General features: G+C 41.9%; 1 protein-coding gene across 1 annotated transcript in view; it reads right to left on the reverse strand.

Moving 5' to 3' along the window:
* Positions 1-387: 387 nt before the first annotated feature.
* The window catches only part of LOC138775201 (dipeptidase 1-like), a gene marked incomplete at its 3' end in the record, with an annotated part of 33,360 nt that continues 20,775 nt past the window's right edge, over positions 388-12,972 (reverse strand). The window contains 5 exon segments of the mRNA XM_069955843.1: positions 388-412; positions 414-473; positions 1,940-2,116; positions 6,758-6,827; positions 7,546-7,696. Coding sequence (XP_069811944.1) covers positions 388-412; positions 414-473; positions 1,940-2,116; positions 6,758-6,827; positions 7,546-7,696 — 483 coding nt within the window.

Raw genomic sequence — 12,972 nt, forward strand, 5'->3', positions numbered from 1 at the left:
CCAAATCCAACGGATTCATAACCAGCAATATTTTAATGTAATCAAAGTGATCTGTAGAAAAAAACAAATGTAATTCATTATAGAAACAAGACTACATCCTTATAAATAAGATGTAAGCTTGCGGCAATACACGGCAAATTCAGTCACATGACACATAGATCATGCAACATCGTTCCTATTATTAAGAGCTCAGAGCTGGTGTAGCCTGTTTTTGGCCTGTTCCATTTTGTGCATGCCTCCCTGTGTGCAGGTCCGTGACCCCTTCCTGCCCCCTCACCGCCCATATGAGGCAAAAGGTGCAAACTTGAGAAAAGTGCACATAAAATTTGCTTTTTTCAGTTTGGCCCAGACATTGATAAGTGTGCCCCTACATGTATCACTACTTACCTGCCACATCAGACAAATTGGCAACCACTCTTGCATGTGACATAGTCATTATAGAAGTTCACCATCACCAGACCCTTCTTTTCTTTCTGTATAGTAAAATAAAGGGTGACATGGTATTTCATACTTGTATCATTATTTGCAATGTTCCAAAAAATCACCACTTAAGAGGTATCTAGGGAAATACATATCATGGTTGTTACGACACACCTTGGATCCCAGGCTAGCCCTGCATCCCCCTTCTCATTGGTTAGATAGAGCTTATGCAGAGCACTTGAAGTATTACTGTCATTTAAATGAACTTTTAACATGTAGTGCAGACAGGTCAAAACATTGACCACGGTCCTTTGTGCTGAGACCCCCTCTGATCACTAGTTCCCATAGAAAACCTCTCCTTCTCTGAACAGTTCCTGTCTCAGACAGAGGAGGCAGCAGAGAGCACTGTGTCAGACTGGGAAGGAAACACAACTTCCTGCAGGACACACAGCAGCTGATAAGTATGGAAAGACAAGATTTTTAAACAGAAGTAAATCACAAATCTATATAAATTTCTGAAACCAGTTGATTTAAAATATATATATTTTTGGCAGGAGTACCCCTTTTATTTCATTACCGTTAAGGCCGATAATAGTTTAAAGTAATAGTGCTTGTTGAAAGGCGACGATCAGCCAACATGTACAATGTCAACTGATCGTAATCTTTTATTATGCTGAGCTGACAAAATCCCAATTATGTCAGTGATGGTCTACCACCGAAGACTTCAATGGGCTGCCTGAACGATCTAATGGTTGCTTGAGCTGCCCCTCCCACTCACTGTGTGTGTGTAATAGCAGTGGCAGCAAGTGGGAAGTGAGCGCTGAGCTGACAGGAGTTTGCTTCCCCAAGAAAATCGTGCCATGTAATAGTGACAGAATTACAGGTCTATTCTACTGCTCAGGTCAAGGTATGCAGTTGTCACAGTAGAGAAGGCAAGACTGTAAAAAGGGGGACAGCTGGAGCCTGACCTTAAAGGAGAAGTCCGGCGAACATTTTTATTAAAGTATTGTATTGCCCCTCAAGTGTTATATAAATCACCAATATACACTTATTACGGGAAATGCTTATAAAGTGCTTTTTTCCCTGCACTTACTACTGCATCAAGGCTTCACTTCCTGGATAAAATGGTGATTTCACAACCCGACTCCCAGAGCTGTGCGGGCTGTGGCTGCTGGATAGGATGATGGCAGAGGGATGCTCAGTGTCACTCCAGTGCCCTGTGTCCCTCAGTGTCCCCCTGCCATCATCCTCTCCAGCAACCACAGCCGGAACAGCTCTGGGAGTCAGGTCGTGACATCACCATGTTATCCAGGAAGTGAAGCCTTGATGCAGTAGTAAGTTTAGTAGTAAGGAAAAAAACACTTTATGTGCATTTCCTGTAATAAGTGTATATTGGTGATTTGTATAACTTTTTTTTTTTTGGGGGGGGGGGGGCAATACAATGCTTTAATAAAGATTTTCGCTCGACTTCTTCTTTAAGTTCAATTCCATTAATGCAGATGTTTTATGCTTTTCATACCACTATTCTGAGAACGTCATCTGGTACATTCCTGGCATGGTTACATAGCTTGAAAGCAGATGAGTGGCTGAATATGACGGGGGCCTGAGAGACCTCTAATGTATCCTTCATTGTCTTCACTGAAACATGAGCTAAATCCACGATCATTCCAAGGCGATTCATTTCCAGGATGACACTCTGTATGGAGAATGTAAGTCCAGATGTTAAAATGCTTTGTTGGACAGGCATGTCCCTTTAAAATAACTCAAATTTAAATTCCATGTGGTAATATCCCTGCACATTTGTGCCTATGCATATGTTTATAGGGCAAGGGTTGTATAACTTAGTATAGATGAGCTTTAATAAGATTATTTTTATAATGCTATCATGAACTAGAAAGCTCAGGGTGAACAGCTCTAAAGTACCTGTTCAGGTAGCCGCCTCAATACACTGGAATTTTATGCATATATATTTTTTGAGGATCAGTATTAATACTATGAAATGCAACCTGTACAACTACTACTCCCAGCATTCCCTGACAGTCACAGGCCACGCTTTCAACTAAGTGATGAATCACAGGGTAAAGCTCACTGCTCTATTGCTTATGAAAAGGGTTGGCCTGGGTTGGCTTTCTTCATCTTCTTCATGGACAGTTAAACCAACACTGAACCCTTCCTTTTTACAGGTGCCATAATGGGAGGTGAATGGAAAAAACGGAATTTAGGATTTACCACCACTTTTCCATTATGGAAAGGACAAATCCTATGTCCCTTTTTAAGGGACGGGTGTATACAGGCATCAACTACCAATAGTTAGGAAAGCATCTTAATGTTTTGCTATGGGAGTTTTCTTCCTTGGATTACATAACTAATTTTACCACAGAAATTAAAATGTAACCTTTATCAGTTTAGTTAAAATAAAACATGGCCACAAATAAGCTCCAAGCAATTTGAACACCTGGATAGCAATAATATAGTTTCTTCCAACAAATAACTTGGGGTCCTCAAGAGACATCAAAATATAGCACTGAATAATATTGGGTCAAAGTACAATATTTTGGGATGGTAAATACTGATAGTTTCATTGTACGGTTATAGCCTACAAGCAGTAGAATAATTATAGTTGATTAAAGCAAAGTTCATGGGTAAAACGCACAAACATATATAGATGAGACAATAATAATATACTGCTAGGTAATATACAGATACACCGAAAATACAGATTAACACATGTCCTAATAAGGGTAACTCACACTTCTACGTGCCAGTGAAGTGTCCCAGAGCAGGTGTGCTACTACTTCCTAGCACAACTTGTGGTCAGGTATTATTCTATGTCAGTATGCTCTGGTTAAAGGACTCTACACTTCTGCTACTAGGTGTCACCAGAGTCCATGTATTATACTGTATTCACTTGACTGCACAGCTGAATGTTTTCCAAAGGGTTAACTATGCACTTGTTATGTGTTGTGGTTGTCCAATCCTTAGGGCCCTATTCCACCGGACGATTATCATTCAGATTATCGTTAAATCGTTCGAATTTAAACGATAATTGTTCGGTTGAAATGCAGTTAACGATTAATGACCGAACGAGAAATCGTTGATCGCTTTATAAGACCTGGACCTATTTTTATCGTTGCTCGTTCGCAAAACGTTCGCAAATCGTTCGCATTGAATAAGACATCGTTCGGTCGTTCGCACTAGATACAAACGCAATAGCGAATAAAAAGCGAAGAAGAAACGATCGCAATTACGATCATAAGTAAAGATTATCGTTCCATGGAAATGAGTGAACGTTTTCAGGTCTTTCGCAATAGCGGTCGTTTGAGATTGTTAATCATTAACGATTATGCAAACGATAATCGTCCAGTGGAATAGGGCCCTTAGACTGGGTACCACACACCATACTGGCCTATCATACACTCATGTCTTCATCCTTCCAGATTCTTCCCCACCAATGGGAGACAAATCCCATTGACTATTATAAAAGCTCCCTGAAGGTCCTTCTCTAGTCCTCAGTTAGTTATATTTATAGAGAGTGTACAGAAGGTGTGTTCTTGCAGAAGTGTATTCCAGGGCCTTGCCTGTAGGCCAGGTCCCCTGTCAGGGACTTCATGCTACAGTGATTATTCTCAAGGACTACAAAACCTAGTTATGCAGTGCTAAAGCCTAAAGTTGGGGTAACGACGACAAGGAAAAACCTTGTGTACTTCAGGGGTGACAATCTCTAACAAGTCAGGACATTCCTGAGAAGTTGTGGGTTCGTCTGCACTGGGGCAAAGTGCAAATAAACCAAACAGTGTTGGACTGGGGTATCTGGGGCCCACCAGAGGAAGTGATCCTGAGGGGCCCACCAATGAAAAACCTGTGAGAAATGACATGTCAATCAGTGTTTGTGCAGGTTCTAAAGCTGGGGGCCCACCAGATGACCCTCTGGTGGGCCAGTCCGACACTGAAGCCAAAGTACTCCATTGATCTTCGCTCAGCCTTCTCAGGGAAACTTGATTGGCTAGCTTCGCCCGGTTGTGCAATCTCTGGGCTCGTGCTAATAGACCTGGCACTCTGTGATCTCTTCTGGCAGAATGTGGTATCTTTCCAAATGATGAGTGTGAGTTCTTCTATCAAGATTTATCTACTGAGTCAAGTTGCCCTGACAGAGTACTGCTTCTAAATAGACAAGGTTCCCTGGTAGCTCTGTAGCCGTCTCACAAGTCAAGCCTACTTTCACCTCAACCTAATGTACTAAACTAAGCCAAAAGTACACAGAAACTGCCTTAAACCTATTTATATACCTCAAGTGCCCAGTCTAAAGGACTATTGTTGTGTTTGCACCTTATTGCCAAAGCACTATTTTTTGTGTATTGCAGTTGGCCAGTAAAGCTGGTAACTTCTTTAAGGGGACACACTTGCTGGATCCGCAGCGAGTCCACTCGCTGCGGATCCCGCCCCTATTCTTTCAATGTTAGACAAAATCGCAGCAGGGATGTACATCCCTGCTGCGAGTTTGTCCCCAGCCCGCCCCATTAACCCCCTGGCCGCCGGAGCATATACTTTACCTGATCCCGGCTCCGTCTTGCTTCGGCAGTTTCCGGAGTCTTCAGCAAGCCGGAGCCGGGATCATGTAAAGTATATGCTTGCTCCAGTGCCCGCCTGCAGCCACGGCCATCTAATCAACCCCCCACAGCCCCGATTGCCCCCAGCAGCCCCGGCCGTCTGATCACCCCTCCGCAGCCCCAGGCGGCTCCCCCGCAGCCCCGATCGGCCCCCGCAGCCACGGCCGTCTGATCACCCCCCCGCAGCCCCGATCACTCTCCTGCAGCCCCGGCCGCCCGATCGCCCGCAGATCGGGGGGAGGGCGATTGGGGCTGCGGGGGGGGTGATCAGACGGCCGTGGCTGCGGGGGGCGATCCGGGCTGTGGGGGAGCCGGCCGGTGCTGCTGGGGGTGATCAGACGGCCGTGGCTGCGGGCGGGCACTGGAGCAAGCATATACTTTACATGATCCCGGCTCCGGCTTGCTGAAGATCGGGGCTGTGATCGGGGCTGCGGGGGGGTGATCAGACGGCCGTGGCTGCGGGGGCCGATCGGGGCTGCGGGGGAGCCGGCCGGGCTGCGGGGGGGGGGGGTGATCAGACGGCCGGGGCTGTTAGGGGCAATCGGCGCTGCGGGGGGTTGATCAGATGGCCGTGGCTGCAGGCGGGCACTGGAGCAAGCATATACTTTACATGATCCCGGCTCCGGCTTGCTGAAGACTCCGGGAACCGCCGAAGCAAGCCGGAGCCAGGATCAGGTAAAGTATATGCTCCGGCGGCTGGGTGGTTAACGGGGCGGGCTGGGGACAAACTCTTGTCTAACATTGAAAGAATAGGGCCGGGATCCGCAGCGAGTCTCACGGCAAATACGCAGCGAGAGGACTCGCTGCGGATCTGGCAAGTGTGTTTGTCCCCTAACACTCTGGACCCTGTGATTACTCGGCTCTGCATCTACACTTGTTCTACCTTTGCAAAGCCTAGTGTTAGTATACCTGGGGGTGGGCATACCACTCCTGGACACTGTGACAAGTGCCTAGTTGGTACCCCTAACACCTAGCCCACTGCCCATCCTAACACTTAGCAACTCCCAGGTTACTGCACTTTGTAATTCTAAGTGAAGTCTTTTGTGAGGTGTTTTTTGGTGCATTTTTTGGTGAAAAAAATCTCCAGTGGGCGACTGGGCAGGAAGTCACTCTTCTACGCTGGGGCGGTGTAGGAGGACAGTCGGCCGGGGGAGTTGATGTACGAGGGCAGTTTGCCCAGGGGAAGGGGGTGAGGGGCAGTCAGATAGGGGTTTGGGAAGTCAGTGCAAGTTTCATAACTATTTCTATGGAAGCAGACCTAACACAGGGCCCCATAGCAGTTGCGTGGTCTGCCTCCATGGTAGTTACACCATTGTGTCTGAGAATCCGTACCAAGCTGCTGCTTAGCCAAAGTACAGATTTTCAGGAGGGTGGATTAGATAAGTAATACAGAGGCAAACTAATGGTTGAGGGGAAGTTCAGGTACAAAAATTGTTCAGTTTAGCTTAATAATATATTTTGCAAAAATTCTTATTATGGCCTAAGCTAACTAAAACTAATTTGCCAAAATCTTTAATGGTTATGCTTTAATGCTGTGTAATAAAGTGTGAAGATGTATCTGATCAGAACTCTTATGTTCCTGAGTAGAAATCTTGAAAATAGATGAAATAAGATAATATAAAAGAGCATCTGAAGCTTCTGCATCAACAAATGATACAGTGTGTGTAGCATGTAACTGCAGCTTTTCAGATGTTGCAATACTACAATATATGACACCATTTTATTCTTACCTTTCCAAATTCAGACAAGCCATTGCTTTTAGGTGGATCTGACCCTGTATCCACCAGCCAGTTATCCACCCTGTTGAGAAATCAATGGGTATAATCTGTTAAAAAAAACAAATTTAAAGGGGAACTAGCAGCAGGTTACAAGACCCTAACTGATTACCACTTCCAGTGCACCGATCTGCCTTACCAGCTCATCATCATTCTTCATGAATATGGAGTGATACCAATGCCTCAATATCCATGAAGGGGGGGGGGGGGAGAGTTGTCATAGGCTGTTTAGGGCAAATCAGAGCACTGAAGGTGATAGTCCTAGGGGAATTGAAGTAGAACCAGTGTACAAATATATAGGTCTTGACAAATCCCCTTGAAGCTCCTTGGGTCCGGATGCAAAATCTATAATGTACCTAGCCACTACAACTGGTGCCATTGATAATACTGTCATTTCCGTATATAGCAAAGGGGTCTTTGAGCTCCAAGGCCTTGGTTAAATTGCACCTTTTACAGCTCTTACAGCACCAATCTGATTACTAATTTATCTGTCAACAATACATTGGGGTTATGTAGAAACCTGAGGGAATAAAAGGACAGCAGAACAACAGACTTGGTTGGCCAAAGTTATCACCAATAATACAATATATGAATGCTGATTTTAAACCTGCAGTCATGGAGTTTGTTAGTTGATGTCCCCTGGAATCTGCCTTGTTGGGAGTACATTTTAAATAAAGGTTGACATTCTTGTTGACAAAGTAAAAACAATCTTAATTTTTTTTTTATCTGGTTACTGTTCTTACCATGGGACGTTACAGCTGTGTGTCAAGGTCATATACCGCACTCCTAGATTGTAAAAGGTCCTTAGTACTCCCAAGCTGCTGTCAATAGAGTGTCCACCCTCCACGCCAATTAAACTTGCAACTTTTTTAGTCCGGAAAGCTTCAGCAATCCCTTAGTAAGGAATACATGAACAGTTACGTAAACAGCCCCAAATGCAAAATCTGTAAACAGTCCCCAGTCTACCATATGCCATTTATAATATTATCTTCCTATTTGACAGAGGGACTTGAGGCCATTTCCGGGCAGGTGTGACAACTACCTATGTACCCCCTATAGCTATCTTCACTGAGAGAACAGTCACTAGACCATGGTGCCAAAGCTAACGCTCAGAATTACCACTGAGGTGGCATAGAATGTATTTAACAAGAAAATTATTGATGTCATTAAGGTATGACTTTCCTTAACTTTAATAAAGAGATCAGCTACCATAAAGATCTAAATGTATTTAGGAAGTACGGCTGAATTTATGCCACAAATAATAAGAACAATGAATATGAAATCACAATGGGGGCTCACACCCTCTTGGAAATCTTGATTTGACTAAGCTGTAATAACATTCAGCTGCTTTATTATATCCAAGTAATTCTGAGATACTTTATGTTAGTGTTAAGTTTTGGTCAATACACTCAGCTGATTTTCATGAAAAACTCCCAGATTTTGTGAAACATTTTAAAATGAGCTATTTCTACAATTAAAATCCTCAGCTTGTAACTGATAAGCATCCTTTTCCTTTTCGGCAGGAACTGTCCAAAGCAGGAAAAAGTTTTCTACAGAAATTTGCTACTGCTCTGGACAGTTCCTGTCACAGACAGAGGTGGCAGCAGAGAGCCCTGTGTCAGACTGGGGAGAATAAACCGCTTCCTTCTTAATATTTCATTCTGCCTTTTGGCAGTAACCATCCCAATAGTATTACCTTAAGGAACAATACTGCAGGTCACATTGAAAGTTAGCACCAAACTTACTGTCAAATAATTTAAAAGCTTTTATAATGTCCAAGACATGTCATGTTACATCTGCTGTGCCTTTATTGTAGGAGATTAAGGTAACACCTGTTTTAAAATCCTTTCTTGTGTTACCTGGAGAGGCGTAACCCAATCAAAATGTTCTTTTTTTTTTTAAACGATATTTTATTAGTGGCTTATGTAATATTTGAACATACATATTGAAAATTCATTACATATTCAAAAAGAAAGTCGCTCACAGGCAACAAAGGATTGTATGTTTACAATATCATAGATACAATGAGCCTTTGTAATAACCTTAAAAGATATGTTATCATATACAATACAACGTAGTCTTACCAAAAACATAAGTAGAAAAACAGTAATTTATAATATCACCTTAAAACATGGTATAGATGTCAGATATTCAAATATGCTACCAATAGAATGGAGACAATTGTCTTTAACAGAGAAAGGGAAAGGCTTAAGATATTTGGAGTGCTCCCAGAGTTCCCTTTTGGGCGGCCATGCAATACCAATCAGTGTCCTTAAATTGATTAATGACAGAGTCTCTCTCTTCTATAGTAAAATTATGAATTAGAAATTGTGTCCATTTGGACATAAATGTTTTTGTTGATTTTTCTTTGGTGCGCAATACATCCAAAAGTTCCCAATGAAAGATCTCCTTTAGAGCGGAGATTACCTCAGAAATGTCTGGTAGAGTATCCAGTATCCAGTGTCTTAATAAACATTTCAGGGAAACTAATAGAGTTAAATGAATTCCTTTAGAAGTAAGTAATTTAGGAGAGGGAGTAGTAGAGTCTATATCAATAAAATGAAAAAGATAACTTATAGGGAGAAGTGGTATGGCATGGCCCCAAGTGGACAAAAGATAGAGCCGCACAGAGTCCCAAAATTCCTGCACTTGGGTGCAGGCCCAGGCACAATGAAACAAGTCTGCTTTAGGAAGTGAACATTTCGGGCAACTGTTTATGTGAGCAGTGTGGGAGTTGGAATAAGGAATATTAAAGGCATATATAGCCTTGTGTATAAAGCGGAAATGTATTTCACGTAGAACCACATTAGGAGTGGCAGAATGCACTACTTGAGATCCTCTCAATATTTGTTGGGTCAGATCCTCTGAAAAAATTACGGAGGACCATTTTTTGAAAAAAAAATTGTCTAGATAAATTCTTTTGAGAGCGTGATCTAAGTTCTCCATATGTATGTGATAAAGAATTATGAACCTGTGGTGTTGGGAATAGATTATCAAATTCTATATCACTTTCTGCTTCTGCTATGTCCCGCACTCTGGAAGTAAGAAATTCAATTATAAAATCGTATTGAGGTAAATTAAATGAAGACAATTTAAATCATGTTCTGACGATATCCCATGATAAGAAAGTGTTGGAATTAGTATCCAGCAGATCCCCAACAGAAGAAACATGTGCACTCTGCCACTCTGAGTAATCTAATTTGTCTGAGTCAGGTGGGTAAAGTGGTGAATGCCACAGAGGAAATCTTTTCGATAGGCAAAAGGGTAAACCATATAATTTTCGTATCGCCTTCCAATGGTGTCTTTAAAGATAACACTTCTCTTAATTTCTGGGGGTAGTTCTGGTAATTTAGCATGTAGCAGGGTGGGTAAAGGCCAAGGTGCTGCTAAAGCTTTCTCAATTAAAATATTGGAGAAATATGACGTGTCCATAATCCAATCTTTAGCATGGCGAAAGAGAGCGGCTAAATTATATAATCTAATATCTGGGCATTGAGCGCCACCTTTAGAAGTAGGGAGACAGAGAGTGGAATAGGCAATACGAGGTCTCTTTGATTGCCAAATAAATTTAGTGAAATATGATTGGAGTAGGGAAACGTCAGAATGTTTGAGTAAAAGGGGTATTGTTTGCATTGGATATAACAGTTTTCCAAAACACATCATTTTGATTAAGTGAGTACGTCCTAGAATTGACAATGGTAGAGATTCCCATCTCTGGAGATCTTGTTTTATTCTCTTAATTATAGGGCGATAGTTCAGGGAATATAGTGAGGAGGGAGTTCTGCCAATCTGGATTCCAAGATAAGTAATATAGGATTTAGCGATGGAGACCCCCGCAGGACCCGAAGTAGACCTCTTATGTGGAGTTAGGTAAAGAAGTTGACTTTTATGTATATTGATTCTATACCCAGAGAAGGAACCAAAAATTTTTAAGGCATCTAATACTGCCGGAACATGTAGATCTGGGTTATCTAAATATATTAAAGTATCATCAGCAAAGCATGTAACTTTGATGATTTGGGAAACAACCCGTATGCCTGAGAAAAAGTCAGAAGAAATAAGATATCTAGTAAGAGGCTCCATCGCCAAATTGAACAATAGAGGGGATAGGGGGCAACCCTGTCTGGTACCTTTTTGTAAGGGAAAGCTATCTGAAGGGAAACCCGGGGTATGAATTCTAGCTTTCGGAGATGTGTATATTGTGGAAATAAAATCTTTGAATTGACCTGTGATACCAAATTTTGTTAAGGTCATGTCCAGCCACTCCCAGCTGATATTATCAAAAGCCTTTTCAGCGTCAATTGCCAACAGACCTGGAAAGTGGCTGGAACGACCCCCAGATTGGACACCAGACTGGGCCGCTAGTACCGTTCTTATATTAGTGACACCAGAACGTCCATTTATAAAGCCAACTTGATGGCTGCCTATTAGTGATGGTAGGATGTCTGCCAATCTATTGGTCATAATCTTTGCCAACAATTTTAGGTCTACATTTATTAAAGAGATTGGCCTGTACGAATTAGGAGATGTCGGATCCTTCCCCTGTTTATGTAGTATTTTGATATATGCAGTATCTCCCGAGGGGAGCATGTGATGGTCAGTCAAAATAGTTTGGAAAGTAGAAAGAAGAGTGGGGGAGATGACAGAAGACATAGATTTATAAAATTCTGCACTATAGCCATCAGGGCCTGGAGCTTTGTTATTTTTAAATGTAGAGATAGTGGCAGTAATTTCCTCCAATGTGACTGGGGCGTTGAGAGAATCAAGAGAAGGTAGAGTTAATGACTCTAGAAAGTTCTTACCAGCAGCTAGATCAAGCCTATCTTTGAAATATAGTGAGCGGTAAAATTGTTGTAAAAGTTGTGATATGACTTTAGGATCTTTTTGTATATTACCCGCTGTATCTTTGAGAGCAGGGATATGTGTAGTAGGTCTACGTCCTTTAGCAAGGTTAGCTAACATTTTCATTGATTTATTACCATAGCGGAATAAACGGGATATGTATTGATCTCTATATATAGCATTGAGTTTTTCCTGTGCAATTTCGAAAGCTTGTCTAGCTGCTGTCCATTTAGATTTATTGTCATCTGTAGGGGAAGACAGGGAAAGAGTGTATGTAGAGCGCAGATCTTGGGAAAGTTGAAGATAGTTTTTTCGTGCTTCACGTTTCTGGGCAGCCACATAAGAAATTATTTGGCCCCTTAGAACTGCTTTTGCAGTCTCCCAGAAAAGTATTGGGGATTGTGTATGTTCAGCATTGTTAGAATAAAAGTCTGACCACCATTTTTTTAATAGTTTGATAAATGATTCATCATTAGCTAAATGAGAAGGAAATCTCCAAATAATATCGGATCCCTTCTGAAAAATATCTCTTAATTGTAAACTAACAGGGGAGTGATCCGAAATTACTATATCATGAATTTCAGAGTCTTCTACTCTGCCAAGAGAGTCCGGTGACACTAAACAGTAGTCTATTCTTGACCAGGCAGTTTGGGAGTGAGAGTAAAAAGAGTATTCTCTACCATCTGGGTGTAGATGACGCCAAGAATCAGAGGTAGAATTAAGGAAGTTGGATAAAATATTATCTGATGAAGTATATACAGTAGGGGTCTTAGTTCTTTTTCTATCTTCAGTTGTATTAAGAACAGTATTTAGGTCTCCACCAACTATTTTAAGATTATTGTCATCTTGCAGAATGAGGTTTTCCAATTTTTTAAAAAAATCAGGTCTCTGAGTGTTGGGACCATAAACGTTATATATGCTATATTTGCCCGCTGGAGTGTCAATAAGAAGATGACATATCCTGCCTTCATCATCTTGATATTGAGATAATACCGTACAGGCTAAATTTTTACGTGTAAGAATAACTACCCCGCCTTTACGGTTAATAGCTGGTGAACCATAAACAGCACCCACCCAAAAACGTTTGAGTCTGAAATAATCCGATTCAGTTAAATGTGTTTCTTGCAATAATACTATATCGGCCCTAAGTCTCTTAAGGTGTTTCAGTATAGAAGTCCTCTTAGATGGGGAACGTAGTCCCTTAACATTCCAAGTGATTAATTTCATAAAATATTAATAGAAGAGGAGGTGTTAAGAAGAGACCCTGGAAGCACAATAACATAGTGGGTAACCCTTTCAGGCAGAAAAAGAGGATAGCATGTAGCATT

Source organism: Dendropsophus ebraccatus, unplaced genomic scaffold (genome assembly GCF_027789765.1).
Source record: "Dendropsophus ebraccatus isolate aDenEbr1 unplaced genomic scaffold, aDenEbr1.pat pat_scaffold_1394_ctg1, whole genome shotgun sequence".
NCBI classification, from domain to species: domain Eukaryota; kingdom Metazoa; phylum Chordata; class Amphibia; order Anura; family Hylidae; genus Dendropsophus; species Dendropsophus ebraccatus.